We start from the raw sequence: 16,920 nt of genomic DNA, 5'->3' as shown, positions 1-16,920 counted from the left end.
TAACCTGCGATCCGCCAACCATGTGAGGGTGTACGGTAAGGATACTGTGGAATGTCTATTGAAAATATTGTCTATTCATTGCTTGATTCGTGTCCAGTTCTTAATATCACGTCTATTTGAAAACATCAAAAGCAATTAATAACACACTTTGGTCCAAACAACCGCTTAAAAAAGAGCCGATAAGAGCTCCACCCCCCGTGCAAAGTGGGGAAAAGGCGAATGGTACATTCCGGCCCAGCGCCTAGCTGTTTTTGTATCCGCTTCAGAGCGCGTTCAACCGCCAACTAAGTTACGCTTTGCCATGTCACCAAAAAGAAGTTAGAGACCGCGTTTATTTGATGAAAAGCGGATGTTCGCTGGCAATTCAACACCCGCCTTTGGATATATGACATCAACTAAGTGCGTGTTCGAGCTTTTCGAAGGTAGACCTTGGCTATATTTGCGCTGTTGTTTCTTTCGTGTACAGTGAACGCCACACATCGAAACTACAAGCCTCATGTTTTCGTCCAGCCAAGAGGAGCACTGCGCCCCCTCCAAAGACCCAGTTAAATACGGCGAGCTGGTCGTTTTGGGGTAAGTTCTGTTTGACCCCCCCAAAAAATGGCGAAAAAGCACAATTTGCTTGTTAGAATTTGACTCGACAAACTGCGTTACGTGAACGCCAAAGCGACCTCTTTACGCAGAGGAAGTTTCACAAGCGTACTCACTCTGTCGCTAACTCACTTCGCTAGACTTTACTAAAAAAATTTAAAGAAAACATTACATGATAAGTTTTGCTTTTAATACTCCGAAGTCACGTTTATTCTACTGCACACTTGCTTATATCAGGTGTGTACTTTTAAGGTTGGCTTCTTCTGAGTTAACGTTTTCTGATGTTTTGTGGGTCTCTTGTGTTTTGAGACTCATTAAAAGACCGATCACATGCGTTTGGGCCGAAAGCGACACGGTATATTCGGCCTGCACAATTATGGTTACCCTGTGGATTGAATGCCACGCTTCTCACATCAGAAGTTAGATTCATGAGGCTTCAGGAATTCGGAAGTGGAGATGACCCACCCCCATTCTACATCACCGTAGTTCTTCCCCACTTTTAGCTCACTGCATGACCACTCACGCACTCACACTAAATCCATTTAATTTTTGTTATGCCTATGTCTGAACACTTGGGGTACTATTTAAAACGAGTACCTGAATAAAAGATAAAGAAGAAATATCAGCAAAAGAATGTAAATTCAGGTGTGTATAGAGGGGTTCCGGCTTTTCTGCATCTTGTACAATACATTGTTGGCGGACATATTGGAGGGCAAGCCCTGCTAACAAAGTGTCATTTATCATTTGTCTTGACTTCTGAAAATTATGACAAATCAAGCATTTGACGCCTACTCAGAAGAAAAGCGAACTTCGAAGACGATTTGGGCTGTCCACCTTTCCTGCAAGGCAGAAACATGGCTGTCGGTTACCGTTCTGGGTGGATCTTCACATTTAACACAGACGGGGTGTTGTTTCCCGTGTCCTCATTAATAGTTATCATACTAGAAAATAAGTTTACTACACCCAAAGCTGCTCTGTGTGTGTGTGGAGGTTTATAATTTACCGTAACATTTTGATCAGCATGTCTTCATTTAGCACGTGGCTGTTCGTTGCTTAATCAATTGTTTTACATGCCAGGTTTGCATGAAACAACAGCTTGGAGTAAAAAAATAAACAACTTTCCGTAAGAACGTTTGTGGTTTGTAAAGTGCCCATTCCTAACTGATACTCTTGAATGTCCAAATCAATTTGCCACCAATCCATTAACCGCAGACTCGTCTGCCTGTCTAAAGTCCTTGTGTACTTCTTCACCATCACAGATGGACAAAGTTCAATAAAACAATTCTAGTCACGTAAACTACTCTAAATATTTACAATTAAATGGCGTACCTTCCCAATGAAAAGGTAAGTTTCCTACAGTCGACCGCATGGGATTGTGGGATATGTTATTATTTTTAAGAGAAAGGTCAAACCCGTCTGTGTTACCTCAGTGTTATATCGCCTAATAAAGTGGGTAAAAATAAACCAAGGACGGCTACTTGAGAGTACCACAAGTTATAAAACAAAAGTCACAGGACCACTCCAATTAATTCATCCGTTTTGCAGAGAATAATTTGCAGACTGTTGTCACCCATCTTTATCTTAAACTATCACCGCACCCATGGCTGACATAGCTCCTTGTCCTGCACCGAAAGTATATGTGATGCTGGTAAAGTGTCATGAGTGTGAAGTATCTGAGTATTTTTGCTTATGTATTTATTATTTTTTAGTCAGTGTGAGTTCAGATCAGTATCACCATTGTCACAACATTCCTACTAGTTATAGGGATATTAAGCTGTAAGTACAACTGTACGATTATGTGCTATGAAAAATTATGAATATGATATTTTAATTTCATTTTGGGTCCTTATGTGCTGCAGTTTTGTTTTTTATGATGGTGTTAAAAGTGACAATTTCTCGATGGTGCGGGGTACCGTAATACAGCCCAACCTTACCAACACACATTTTCATGTGATATGGCATGAAAAATATGATACCCGAGGTCCCAGGGCTAGTCCGGAAAGTCCTAAGAGTTGTGGAAATAAAAATAGAACAAAATAAGATTTCTTTTTCCTAACTAAATATGCTAAGGCTCTAGCACACCTCTGACTCATAATGAGCATACGCAGTTCGGGATATGGATAGATGATAATAAGATAAGTGACCTGCTTATTCATTTTGAATGTGTACAAAGATGCAGTGCAGCAAAGGTGTGGCTGCAACAGAATGAAAGTGCAAGAGGCTCGAACGTCACTTGGTATTTGATATTTAGGTCATTTTGTACTTGACAAAAATATTATTGTTACGAATTTTCAATGTTCAGGGGTGAATAGGCATGGGTGGGAGCAATGGTCGTTTTGAGTAGTAGGGGGGGCGGCATGGGTCATTGGTGGAGAGGTCGTTTCACAACTGAGAGGTTGTGGGATCGATCCGCGGCCATTGTGACCATGTCGAAGTATCCTAACCCCCAGTTGCTCCTGATGGTATGCCATCAGTAGGTAGATGTGACAGCGCTGTGAAATTCTTCGAGGGCCTTACTAGGCGGAAAGGCGCTATACAAGTGAAAGACCATTTACCATAGTAGAGTTTTGAAATCATTGAATGGCTATTTTGGAATAATCGTGATTTCAGTAGCAATCTAAAAAAAACATTATTTTTTTTTCCATAATTGTCCAACCCCTAAGGCATGCCACCAAACAAAAATATAACCCAAAAATGGCACAATCATGGTGCTGGCATGTGTTCAAGGGGAGCCTCATCCACTGATGCACTTTCTGCCATTTATTGAATAACAGTCACAAGGTGTGACTCAAACTCCAGCTTCTGATGTGACTCACTCGGCCACACCCCCTCAAACCAGTTTATTCAACTGAATTCTCTTACATTTTTTTTTTGTCTTCACAACACTCAGGGATGTACTGGGAGAGATTTACTGGCATTTCCGTTAATATTTTGGTGGGGAAAATTGGTTTTGAAAGGCAATTTGAGTTACAAATATGATTGTCCCGATCCGATCAACATGATTGGAAATCGGAGCCGATCACGTGATTCGCAGCTAATTGGTATAGACTGAAGAAAAAGATCAATCTTTTACAATTTTCTATTTTAGTTATTTACTTGATTTGAACCACTGCTAATTTTCAGCCAAATTTTTGAATACCTTTTTAAAGAAAAAGAAAATCCTCTCAATTGCATTGCAGAGGTATTAAATCAGCAGATACTCAAAATCAAGTGACTCGGGTGCATAAAAATGTGATCGGGACATCCCTAGTTATGAGTTGGAACATGAAACATATGCAACATATTCTGTAGTGGTGGTAAATGGACAAACATTTAATTGCATGAAACTATACGTTGCTGGCAAAGATCGGAAAGGAACAAATATTTTTTTGTGAATAATTAATAATCTTTCGACCAATTACCTGAAATTTGGTAGTTTCCCACAGCTCACCTGATGATTTTTCACAGGCTACTAATGTGCCAGAAAACAAAAGTTGTGAATTACTAGAATGAGGTACCATGCTTTCAAGCACAACCTTAAGCTACCTGAATACAATTCCCAGTTTTGTGTTTTTGGAATATCACATAATCTAGCGAACAAAAGGCTTCTGTTTTCCTTGTCATGCAACCTTGTTGTATACTCCCACGGGCCAAAACATTTGGTACACACTGTTGTCATTTGAGCTGTTAAAAATTCAAAAGTTCAAATATTAGAATTGGACTGCATGAATGTAGCGCAGTTTCACATGACTGATACATTTTTAGACAGCAAAATCGACAGCGCACTCTGTTGTGCCTCCGTTCCAGTCAAAACAGAATTTCACACACTCAAAAGAATTACTTAGCATCATTTAACGGATTATTACACTTTAATGTTGAACCTTGCCTCACTCTCCTGTGCCCAACACGTTTAAGACTCGGGTTGTCTATCGATACTATCTAAGGGCCTGTTGTTTTTTACCGTAGGCTATTTTGTCCTTCCTACAATAAAGGCAACCAATTGGGGTTGGGTGGGGAGGAGTCAATATCTCGAAAAAAAAAGTTATATAACTGTTTTGATCTATTGGGACTCCCGTCTGACATGACGTGGGCCTCTTAACCGAAGGTCTGACTACAAACTCTGTGCTTTATTTTTCCAAGCTTCCGCTCTTTTTTTATTCTGTATTTGTCCAATAGCAAAATTAAATAAACAAGTTATTTTTGTCAGGTGCCAAGGGCCACGCAGGATACAAAATGTGGTATCATCACTGATTGTTTTGACCAATAATGTGTCAGATTCTTTATGCTTTGGGCTTGTGTAACATTTGTTTCTGAATGGACTGATATGAAGTTGTGACAGAGTTGTTTTGTCCCTCGCCCTCCTCCCACACACCCCCGTCAGATTGCTTCTTGTGCGAGACAAAAAGTACTGCCCCTGGAGGAACATGTGGCATGTTTGAAGTTGATACTGTTTCATCTCTACTGAGACACAAAAACACATTTGATGGGTGTATAATCACCTCATGTGACACCTCCTTCCGTCTCATTGATAGCAAAACTCGGGGGCAGACAAGCAAGCTGACAACGTGTGGAACAAAGAACAGCGATTCCCTCGGAGGTTTGTCTCCATGAGTGCCCTGACTAGGATAGCTCGGCCTCGTCACTTGACTGCACGGACTCAACCGGTGCTGGTCGGCGAAGGCGTGCAGAGGGCGGGGGGGGCATCCTGGAAATGAAAGGATGGATTGATCAGGGCCTAGCTTCTACTCAGCTTCCTCTGTCCATTGTGGCATAGAGACTGGGCCTATTGATTGAACTTAGTACGTTTCTCCCATTAAGAGCTACTCGCTCAAGGAAATATACAAATCAACTTGGGGGGACATCTCTGGCACACGCAGTCACTTAGTTGTTGAGAAAGTTGGAAGCATTATTGGACTGCATACAGCATTTCTTGTATAAGACTGTACTGTATAAGTCAGTTGGGGTCAGTTGTTTCTATTTCACTTAATTTTGCCAACAGACGGGATGCGACTTTTATGGAGCGATGCAATGCCAGGAATTTATTTCTGTGTTTTACTGTATGTTCGAACTACCACGCATCTGTCCTTAATGTTAGTTAACATGTTTGTTTCTTTTAACTAAAAACTGATCTAGTAAGTGTCCTTGATGTTTAGCGCTGAAAACAGGTCTGAACAGGTTTTTCAAACAGTTTTGCGTCAAATTGCTTTTCAAACCATAGGTTACCATTTCCTTAAAGCGGACGTCATTGACTTGATGTCTGCTTTGTTATTGTAAACAATCTGTAAAACCTGAGAGCATGGTGCATATTTATGGCACCACTTGTGACAGTGTCATCATTAATCTTATTACTTGCTACGTCTCTGCACACTGGCCTAAACAATAGTTTTTAAGGGTTGGTGCAAACACTGATCGTTTTGACAACATTGTAATCCATGTTTTGAACTTTGCTACCAGCAATCATGTTTTTACTAAGTTGTTGTCACATCAACGTACCCTTCGGAGTTTCCACTGCCTGCCTAGTGCAACTCTGCATGGGGGATGGGCAACATAGCAATATTTTCTCTAATCCCCACTGCTAATTATTGGAAGTTAAATCCTTTGCTTGTCTGACGTACTTTAAAAAAAGAAAGCTGTGTTAATTGGAGGAGAAGTGAGAAATTAATCAAATTGAACCCTAGCATCTCATAGTCATGAATGTGCTGTTGGAGTTATTTCAATATGTTGTTGGTTAATATCAAAGCTATTTGATATAAATATTTCAAGCAAAACTTTCACACCTTAAGTTGGTGCAGTTTTTCCATAAATTTTGTTTACGTTTTACAAATTAATCCTAAATAAGAGTGAATTGCTTTGGGTTTTATTTTGAAAATAAATTCAGGATTTCACAGTGGCTCTTCTGCCTTGTCAGGAATAAACAAAAGGTATATATATTTTTAATTATCTATGCTTGGTTTAATAGAAATTTTATGTATCGACGTATCCAGTTCGATGGTAGAAGGTATCAATAATGAGCATTAAGAGTTGAGTATTCATATTGGTATCGGTCTGAATAAAAAAGTGGTATTGGACTATTCAGTGGGGTAATTTCAAACATTTCTGAATGAGTTTTTTTTTTTAAACAAATCTACATTTATTAAACAAATATGTATTGTAATGTAATTTTGAACACATTTAGGGTGCAGACCACAAAAGTCAAAATTAAAACTCGGGCTCTATTGTGAAATATGGAAATGAAAATATTATATACTTATATTAATATGAACATGCCACTCTTCCAGGCTGACCGTAATTCATTTCCGGTTCTGTTCAACGCTATTGAGTATAATTTTCTCTCCAGACACTTAAAGTGCCTGCTAAGTTGTTGTTTAAAGTTGCATACGGTCTGCTTTAACACGGTTCCAGCCAGACCTTTGTAAAAAGTGTACCCGATCACCAAAGGACTTAATTCCGCTCTTAGGTTAGGTCAGCAATTAGCATGGTCTTTTCTCAATATCTCTTTGTGAGAACAATACTTGTCAGAAGTGTTGCTTATTCGCCACCATGGAGATGATGATTACTGAATTAAGAGTGACTCAACAACGTTTAACGGCAGCCAGCGCTTGTTGCTAGCTAGCTGGTGTTGCTTAAGTGGCCCAGACCTTACCTCAACACCTGACTACCAGCTCATAAGTGACATGAGCGAATTGCGCCATATCACGTCCAACCCAGTCAAGCTTTTTGGGGACTGTCTCAACTATTCAATAAGCGAAAAAATGTCACAATTTGTGATTAATGCAAATTGTGACTCACAAAACTGTGCCGTTAAACCGCTTACTTCAAGCCTTGAAATGTAGTCAATAATTCATTTGTTTAGAGACTCTTCTATTGTACCATGCAGTGCCACGCAATCTCTCGTGTGCCTCGTCCAACAGACCAGCTTTGTCCTCTGGACTGACTTGTGTTTCAGTGCCTGCCCAGCTTTGTAGACAATTATTATTTCTGATCTGAGTAGGGCTGACACAAACAAATCTTTTTACAATCAATTAAACTATCAATTGTTCCATCGATTTCCCAACTAATCTCCCCCTATACGCACACCCACACACACACAGCGGTAACAACAATTCAGTGGAAGACATTTGGCCGCCCCGTCAAGTAGTGATGGAGCGTACTGAGGCGAAAATTATTTTCAGTGTTTAATGTGTCTTGAGTGTTAATTCACTTAAAAACACCAATTTCAAGTTAAGTTGTTACTTCTAGAAGTCGGTGTCCGCCAAAGCAGCTGCCGGCTTCCCATGTTCAAGTGTCCAATGTCCGTAGTACATATAATGATGTTTTTGCAGAAACACAAAAGTGGCCGAACATTGGTTCCAGGATCTACAAATATGGTTTTAAAATGATTAAAAAAAATTTTCAATGAAACAACCTTATATCTGAGTTCAATACCTATTTGACATTGGTGTGTTGGTTGGCAGTCGAGCATGGGTTATCCAATCTATAGGACCCAGCTGGTAAATGGTGGAAGGGGGTTGGTGCGCCCAGGCAGGAATAAGTCCTCCAGGAAGGGCGCTGACAAGGCCATGAGAATATCTGTAATGCCTCACTCAGACACCCAACAAACCTGACGTGCATCCCAAAGCTCAAAGCTGCTCCCATGCGGGCGAAACAGAAAAAAAACAGCTGCACTTTGTACTGTGCACACCAACACAAATCAGAGAGTGCATTATGTAATAAGCAACAGCATCCAAGGTAATACTTAGTGTGCTAATAGGGTGTGCTAGATTTCCAAAGCTCCTTTTGAAACACATGAATGTTTCTAATTCTCTCGGTTTACTTGTTATATGATTATGAGAATTATGCCTGTAATTCCCACTTGACACATCCTGATGCTGTGCCGAAAATCTTCATTTCCAATTTTTTTTGACCATGTCTTTCCTTCCCCCCCGCCCCGCCCCCTCTATGACAGGTACAATGGCTCCCTGCCCAATGGGGATCGCGGTAGACGGAAAAGCAGATTTGCTCTTTACAAGAGGACCAAAGCCAATGGTGTTAAGCCGAGCGCCGTGCACATCCTCAACACACCCCAGGACAGCAAGGTACACGTTTGACAAGCTGCTTGTGTTTTGATTTAGACGAACATGTCTGCTTAAGTGTAGGCTCATTTTTTTCTCTCATTTTTTTTGGCCTCAGCGTTAAATCAACTCCTATTGTTTGCAGACCTCGATGGCGTTTCCAATAGACTAACACATTCTTTGTAAGGCCTCACAGTTTACTTATCTTTCACCTAAGAGGCTGCCACAAACCGCCTGGTCCAGTCGAACACGTCAGCCTTCATGCATTCCTCTCTTTGGTCTCTGAGCAATACTGATTAAAACGCCAGAGGAGTTGCTTACCTTTGCACCCCCTGAGGGCCAATACTCCACAGGTTTGCTGGTAGTTGAGCATCCTGGCCGAAGGCCCATGGGCTCATGTTACTCTCACCATGTGGAACTCGACCCCTGATGCCTGTCGATGTTTTACTGCAAGACTTTCAATGCAGGGAATCCACTTCTGTGAAACTCTAGTGATCTATCAAATTTAGATGCATGTAGGCCTGTCATGTTGACAGTTTTATTTTTTTTTTTAGGACGGTATTTTTCCCGTGACCCTTGTCTGGATGGATATATTTTTCCAGAAACTATCACAATATATTCTAGTGTCATTGATTGTTATTTTTTATGCCTCTGATATTACAATAAAGCATATAAATTCAAGTACATCCTATTTAAGAGCAATCGATTTTTAATTCTCCAGAATTTTGAATCCTAGCAGGGCTCTCGACCAATTTTTTCCCTAAGAACGCCTCTAACTCAAATTGTTATGGGCGCAAGCAGAACATTTCGGACTTAGGGTTGTAAATTGACCTGAGAAGTAAATAGTCACATTCCTTTTACTAATTTGCTGCATTACTGATAATATTTAGACTCATTATCAGGATTTAGCTCTTTTGGAATTTGACATTTACTGGGGAGAAATTAAGTACTAGTTGTCCTATTTTCCATTATTTAGTGTTTACAAGAGTTGTGAAACCTATAGATTTGCACGAGAACCCCGGGGGGGGGGACCTTCAATGTTTCAATCTTGTTGTGTAGTAACATATTGAACAGTACCAATGAAACAATGCAAACGCATTGTTTTAACTGCTTTTATTTTAAGGGCTCCGCCCAGCACCTATGCCCCCAAATTAACTCGTTCACTGCCAGCATAGGTAAAATGAATTGAATTTTTGACGTGTATACCCGTCAATGGCAGTGAATGATTTAAGGAAATCAGCGCTGATCAAATGGTGCAAACGGAATGTAACGTTAAACAACGGAATTTTTCATTCCCATGTCGTGCACAGAACATTTTGCTGCCTTTGATTACGCTAATTCATTCTTTGTCTCTGCATGTTACGACCCATGATATTTGGCTGTTTGTGGCCGTTAATTGTGTTTTTGTGTTGTGGGTGTTAATTTGTGTGTGTGTCTGAGTGCTGGATTGGATCTTAAACTACTGTTACCCTTTTGTGGTGGGATCTAAAAAATCGGAAGAAAAAGCATTATTTAAGGTCAATCCTTTTAAATGCCTCGTGAGCTGGAGTGTCACAAGAATTCCCATTCTATAACGAAGTTTGAACTTGTGGGGTGCTTTTACAACAGAAGGAACAGTGTCTGTTCGATTCATTGTCTGCTGCTCCCTCCTTTGCCTCCCTGCCACACATGCTGTTATCTACCAAGTTTGGGATCAGGAGGGCGAGCAGTGGAGGAAGTTGTCACAGTTGACTGACCCTCTACTCCCAGCTGTGCACACGCGCGTCAGAAATAGCCCGAAGAAAAAAGAGGAGCGCGCTAAACTTAATTTGAGGGAAGCCTTCTTTGAGGGGAGGAGAAAAACACTGAGAGAATTCAGCCTTTTGGGGCTTTTCAACAGCACTCCTCCGGCCCACTGTCAATCTCCCCACAGTGACAGTCACATTGTTGAGCGTTGACATGCAGATTGGCATTTATTGTCTTGTCTTGAGGAACCATTGTGATGTCAACCTACAAATGTAGTCCTGTTCTCACTGTCACTATTACACCTTGCTTGGAGGCTCATGGCTGCTTGCTGAAAGAGGGATACTGTGTTCATAGTTTGCACCCAAGCTATTTTTTCAGGAGGTGGGGGCAAGTCTGACTTCAGAATTGCTCGCCTTGAGTATCGTACTATATGTTGAACAGAACTGGAAGAAATGTAGCTTAAGGTAAATAAGAAGAGGTAGAGAAGGTCTCCAACTAAGCTCCAGTTATAGTTGTTACCGCCGTTCTGTGTATTAAATTACTGTTGCAGTTGTTTGAACGTTTATAGAAAGAAACCATAGTATCGATGGTAATTTATTTTAGCCTGTCTATGATGCAACAAGCAAACAGACCTTCGTTAGATGAAATTACAGAGCTTGCTTGAACAGTTTAGTGTTTAAACATGCACTGTTTAATTCGCTTGAGTTGTGTGTCATTTTTTTAGTCAATTCATCTGGAAGTGACGAACACCTTGAAGCTAGCACTTCTATTATGAGTAGAGATTGCACAGCTGCAGGGGTTGCTTAACTAGTTGTCCTTGATTAGTCTCTGATGTGTTTTTTCTTTTTCAAATCTCTTCTGTACTACAGTAAAAAAAAAATCAGGAAGGAATGCTTTCTAATCTATGTTCACTGACAATGGACAGCTCATGCACCAAATGTATGTAGATCATACACGTGAGAACACAAGAGCCTTGATGGGGGCTGGATGAAGGCTTGGCCATTGTCACATGATGGTATTTCGAGCCAGAAAGAAAAAATCCTCTCGCTTGATGTGCTTACCCCTGGGACAGCCAGGTACCATTTGTACAACTTATCCTTCCACTTTGGTGGTGTGAAGTTTATATTTTGTCTTTTGTGATTATTTGATTACCCGTCGCAAGTCGGTCTGGAACGTAACGGATGCGATAAACTGGGTTTTCGCCATAGTACTTTTCCTTATTTTTGCCGTTGAACAGGTGGCGCATCATTTGTGAGGGAAACCAACATGTGATGACAGTTGTCCCTAAACCGAAAGCGGCGGCGACGTTGACCCACTTTCTCCCTCCTTTTCTCACGCACGTGACAAAGGGAGGAGGTTGTTGGTGGGGGTGGGTTTGTTTTGGGGGAGTGGAATTTGCAGATTAGAGAGGCATGTGGTAAAGCGTCTGTGGGAGCTGAGCGGATCTAACTTGCATTGAGCCAGTCCGGTGGGTCGGCAAGTTGGAGCTAACTGAGGCCAGTGGGCAGTTTATGGTCACTGCCATGGGAGTGTTATCTTACACACATTTCTCACTTTCTCCTCCACGTATTTCTAAAGCAGACGTTTTGATTTCATGAACAGAACTTGACATTAGGACACATTTTATTGTTGGTGCGATTGTTCCCTAAAATCTTTTATTATTCCCCTGAGACAATGCAATGGTTGCAAAATACTTTTGTTAAGAAGTTCTTCTTTGTGAACTTCTGCTACACAAGCATGCGTGGTTCCTTACTGATCAATGAACACACCTCTTTGGTTTTAGCATGTACTAAGTTGCTTGTATTTTATTTATTTTCATTATTATTTTATTTTTCATTTTTAGGCTGTCAACTCCAAAGGCCAGCACAGCATCTCATACACACTGTCCCGCAACCAGACTGTGGTGGTGGAGTACAGCTATGATAAGGACACCGACATGTTTCAGGTAAAATACTTTTGTCTAGAACACTTTTGCCAATTGTGCATCTTCCTTTTACAGTGACTGATGGAGTAGTAGTAACTATGAATTAGGACACATTTAATGTTTTTCCAAATTAGAATAACTCTTTTTTTTTTTTTTGTTTAACTATGTTATTCACCTGGAGTATTGAGTGTTTGCCAAAACATTATATTCCAAAAATTCCCATCCGCTTTTCCACAAGAGAGTCTTCATGCTAGCTACACAGTTGTATTGTTGCATGAAAACTCCGAGCAAAATGTATCTGTGCCTTTTTTATTCACCACGCAGCAGCTTAAATGTGTCATGTTGAAAAGTTCATTCTTGCACATTTGCTACCACTGTAAGAAATGACATGACAATATTGTATTAGATTAATGATTTGTTCCATTTCTGAACAATATTTTCCCCCCGCACCTGCAAATAGATTGGCCGATCCACTGAGAGTCCCATTGACTTTGTGGTGACAGACACTATAGCAGGAGGCCAGGAAGGCGAGGAGAGTCCGATCACACAGAGCACCATCTCACGTTTCGCTTGTCGGGTCGTATGTGAGAGGAACCCTCCATACACAGCTCGTATCTACGCTGCCGGGTTTGACTCGTCCAAGAATATCTTCCTCGGGGTAATTACTAGTAACAGCATATCTTTTTAAAAGCACTGCATCTGTTCTTATAATGTATGCTTACCAATCAACGTGTTCTCATGAGAATTTAGTGGGAAATTTGATGGAATAAAATGTTCTTAAAATTCTATTAAAATCTAAACTTGTTGAAGTATTCAAGGGAATTTGTTTTCGTAAGAACGCTGCACCAATGATGCGGCTCCAGTTCTGCGTGCATACGTCACTTAACATCTTAATCTGTACCTGTGTTTCTCCCAGGAAAAAGCTGCAAAGTGGAAGAACCCTGATGGTCACATGGATGGTCTGACAACCAATGGTGTGCTGGTGATGCACCCTAAGGGCGGATTTACGGAGGAATCCAAGCCCGGCGTATGGCGGGAGATTTCTGTGTGTGGGGATGTTTACACCCTGAGAGAGACGCGCTCTGCACAGACTCCAGGCAAACTGGTCAGTGCTTGCTGTACATATACACAAAGTTGGTGTTTGTCGTTTAAACAACTGGGGATGTCATACAAGCTCATCGATTTATTGCATTTACGCAAACAATGGCTGTGCTTGAATACAAATGAGATATGATGCAGTGTCCCTATTAATCACTGTGATTTGAATAAATGTAGCTGCAGTCGGACTTAATCAATGAGACTGACAACTAATGTTAAATGGGATCAACTCACCTTCTACCATTTTTTTTTTTTTTAAATAATAACCCCAATATAGTTCACATGTTCTACTAGGCTTTTCCTGAGATATTTAAAGTCACATCTTGCAGCAACAAGCCATGGTCCTTGGGGAGCTACCACAGCATAAGATTGATCTCTTTTGCCTCTTTTTTATTTGCCCCCGACAACCATGCCGCTTGGGCCGGCACCACACCACACTGCCTCCATTGTTTTTCCCATTACACCAGGTGCAGGGCGGGATTAACTGAACTGTGCAAGCCTGTGCACTCGCATCTTGTGGGCTTCTGCCGTAGCATTTCCTGAGCGGCGAGTCTCCGCCACTGTATTTGTGGTGATTCAAAATATGAATTGCTGTTGCACGATGTAGCGACATGATCCCCCACGAAAAATGGGAGTTCATTTTAATTCTGACGTGACCGCTGCATTAGTGATCGTGTTCCAGCTTGCTGAAAACGAAAAACCACTAATGAGCAACTGTATGAGGAAATGCCGCATAATGCTAACATAGTTACAAATAGCTTTTTCGTCTTCAGGTGGAGAATGAAAGTAACGTACTCCTGGACGGCTCACTGGTGGATTTGTGCGGTGCGACCTTGCTGTGGCGCACCGCCGAGGGCCTCTTTCACACTCCCACCCAAAAGCATCTGGAGGCCCTTCGGCAGGAGATCAACGCGGCACGGCCCCAGTGCCCCGTGGGTCTGAACACCTTGGCCTTCCCCAGCATGCAACGTAGCCGCGCCCTCTCTTGCCTGGAGGACAAACAGCCTTGGGTGTACTTAGCGTGCGGCCACGTGCACGGTTACCACAACTGGGGGCATCGCTCGGAGCAGGAGCCCAACACCCAACGAGAGTGCCCCATGTGCCGGGTGGTCGGCCCCTACGTACCGCTCTGGCTAGGCTGCGAGCCCGCCTTCTACGTGGACACAGGCGCCCCCACTCACGCCTTTGTGCCGTGCGGACACGTGTGCTCGGAGAAGTCTGTGAAGTACTGGTCGGAAATCCCTCTGCCTCATGGCACCCATGCCTTCCACGCCGCGTGCCCCTTCTGTGCTACCCAGCTCAGCCTCGCTCAAGGTTGCTCCAAGCTCATTTTCCAGGGCCCCGTGGACTGATCTGAGGGGGGCATTCTGCTCTTGGGCAAGAGTGACAACATGCTGTGAAACTGTTGAGATTATTTTATGTTTCCTTTTCCTCACGTTTAGACCTTTGTGGGAAGCTCAGTTGGTGATAGTTTGGATTCAAAAGGCTGTCTGCATGCTCTGTAAAGGCCAGATGCCAGGCCTTTTCCTTCCCGAACCAAATACTGTTTCAGCTATCCTGCCAAGCAACTGCTTTAAAAAGAAAAAAAGATGTGCTCGAGCACTGCTGGGCTACACATGATTTACGGTAGCTGGTGGATTTTATGCTTTCGGTAGAAGGAATCCATTGTTTTTACTCTTTTTACTCTTGATAACAATGAGCGTGTTTAGGCAAGCCTGAAGCATGTTCAGTGTAGCTCCTGGTGGATTTGAATGTTTTCCAAGAGCCAGACAGCTGGACTGTTGGCTTGGAGAACCTGAAAGGTCCGATGCACCTCATGTGCTTCTCATTTGGACCTTAACCCCCTAACAGCATCTCCTAACCCTGCGGAGGTGGCTTTCATATGCGTCATATACACAGTCAGAATTCAGTGCCTCTAATCCCACGAGTGGGAATATATTTCACATAAGAGAGAAGAATATTTAGTTTAAGGCAAGTGGGGAGCTAGCTTTGCATACTCGTGTAAGGAAATGACTGCCCACATTGCTCCATCTCTGCGTTTGTATCTGACAGAAGAACTATTTTATTACACTGAGGCCCTCGCACTGTTTTCTAATGCAAATGTTAATATATTTTCCTGCATAAATAATGTGCGCTAGAATGTTTTGTGTGTGCGTGTGCTGGACGCCGTGGGTGCCCTCGGGCTTTATTTGAACAAAAGTCCCTGCATCATTTCAGCCCAAAATCCTCCCTTATGATCTCTCGGCCCACCAGCCAAACGCTCGACGAGAACCTTGCAGGGCTTGACGCTGATTGTACTGGATTACAGCCTCTTGATAGACTAGAAAGATAAGACCTGAGACTGTATAGCGAGCATATGCATCACTGATAAGTGTGTCTCAGTCCCACACGTGTACTGTACGCCGTCTGCACTGTTGTTGGCTTCATCCTGCGCTGGCTTCAATCCAGCGACTGGAGCGCCAAGAAACCTGGGCATCGCCTCAGCAGCGTGCAGAGATTATACCAAATATAAGGAGGAGCTATTTTCTCTCCACACGCAAGAAGCAAAAGTTGTTCTGTAAACAATCCCTAAACCCGGACCGCTGCTGCGGCGCAATGTTGACAGCTTTGGATTCCAGTCGTATGCACCAGCTCCATGGGAATAATGATATTATCTCACGATGCCAAATTTGTTCTTTTGTGTGCGCGGATGACTCAAAAACAAACTGGCGGATGAAGTGAAACTAAAAAATCGGGGACAAATCTGTGTATTCTTTTTGTGATGTTAGCTTAACAGACTGTGTCCATATGTGGAGAATATTGGCAACAGTGTTGATTCTGCCTCCTTCGCAAACAATACCGAGCATTCAAACTTTGAGTTGCTTCCAGCCGCTGCATTCAAGTTGTCTTCCAGAACTATGGATGACTGAGGGGCAAAGCCACCTTGAATTCACCCAAAATGTTCTCCTCTCCCAACACAAACTTCCTTAAAAGTTGAAGCAGCTCAGCTCAGAGGTGACGCCAATGTTGTCAAATTAGACATTAAAAGCGCTGCAGGGTCAACAACTATGTATGCCACGTACCAGGCAGTAGCAAGCATTCCTCACTGAACGTTGCTTCAAGAAGAGCGTGTTCTCAAACAGCTGCCTCAAACATTCCTCCTTGGTAAACATGGGTGGGGCCTCAAGAGCGTGTTCACGATTTTGTCTCCTACAGGAAGTGTGTACGCAAGCCATAGGACGCACTGATACAGTACTTCTCCCAATGCAAAGAAAATAAAATATTTTTAAAAGTAACCTGCAGCAACGTCTTTTTTCCCCGCATATGTTTTAGCCCTGACAGCTCAAATTTCACACTTGATGGGAATTTTTAAATTGTGTAGACGGAATATTTGTACTACATAGCAATATGGTTACGCTCACTTGCATACACGTTTCATCATTTTCCTCATGTGTATTTTCTTGGGATCTTCATTGCCAAAATGAATTTGTGGAGATAACAGGCAGCATTTTCTGGAAGGCTGTTTTAGTCACATTCCATGTTGTATCAGCTCTTTTTATCTCCTATCACGCT

The 16,920-nt window shown here is 42.2% G+C and overlaps 1 protein-coding gene across 1 annotated transcript; it reads left to right on the top strand.

The window, feature by feature from the left end:
* Positions 1-220: 220 nt before the first annotated feature.
* On the top strand, positions 221-16,643 carry peli2 (pellino E3 ubiquitin protein ligase family member 2). The gene is made up of 6 exons (XM_088317301.1): positions 221-573; positions 8,516-8,645; positions 12,190-12,291; positions 12,731-12,928; positions 13,187-13,375; positions 14,142-16,643. Exons 1-6 carry the CDS (start codon positions 497-499, stop codon positions 14,718-14,720), a joined length of 1,275 nt encoding a protein of 424 aa, XP_088173427.1. The 5' UTR covers positions 221-496; the 3' UTR covers positions 14,721-16,643.
* Positions 16,644-16,920: the final 277 nt, after the last annotated feature.

Source organism: Idiotropiscis lumnitzeri, chromosome 1 (genome assembly GCF_059441095.1).
Source record: "Idiotropiscis lumnitzeri isolate Australia: NSW breed Sydney's pygmy pipehorse chromosome 1, RoL_Ilum_1.0, whole genome shotgun sequence".
Lineage (NCBI taxonomy): Eukaryota > Metazoa > Chordata > Actinopteri > Syngnathiformes > Syngnathidae > Idiotropiscis > Idiotropiscis lumnitzeri.
Note: the sequence above shows the minus strand (reverse complement) of the source record. Positions and strands in the feature narration are given on the sequence as shown.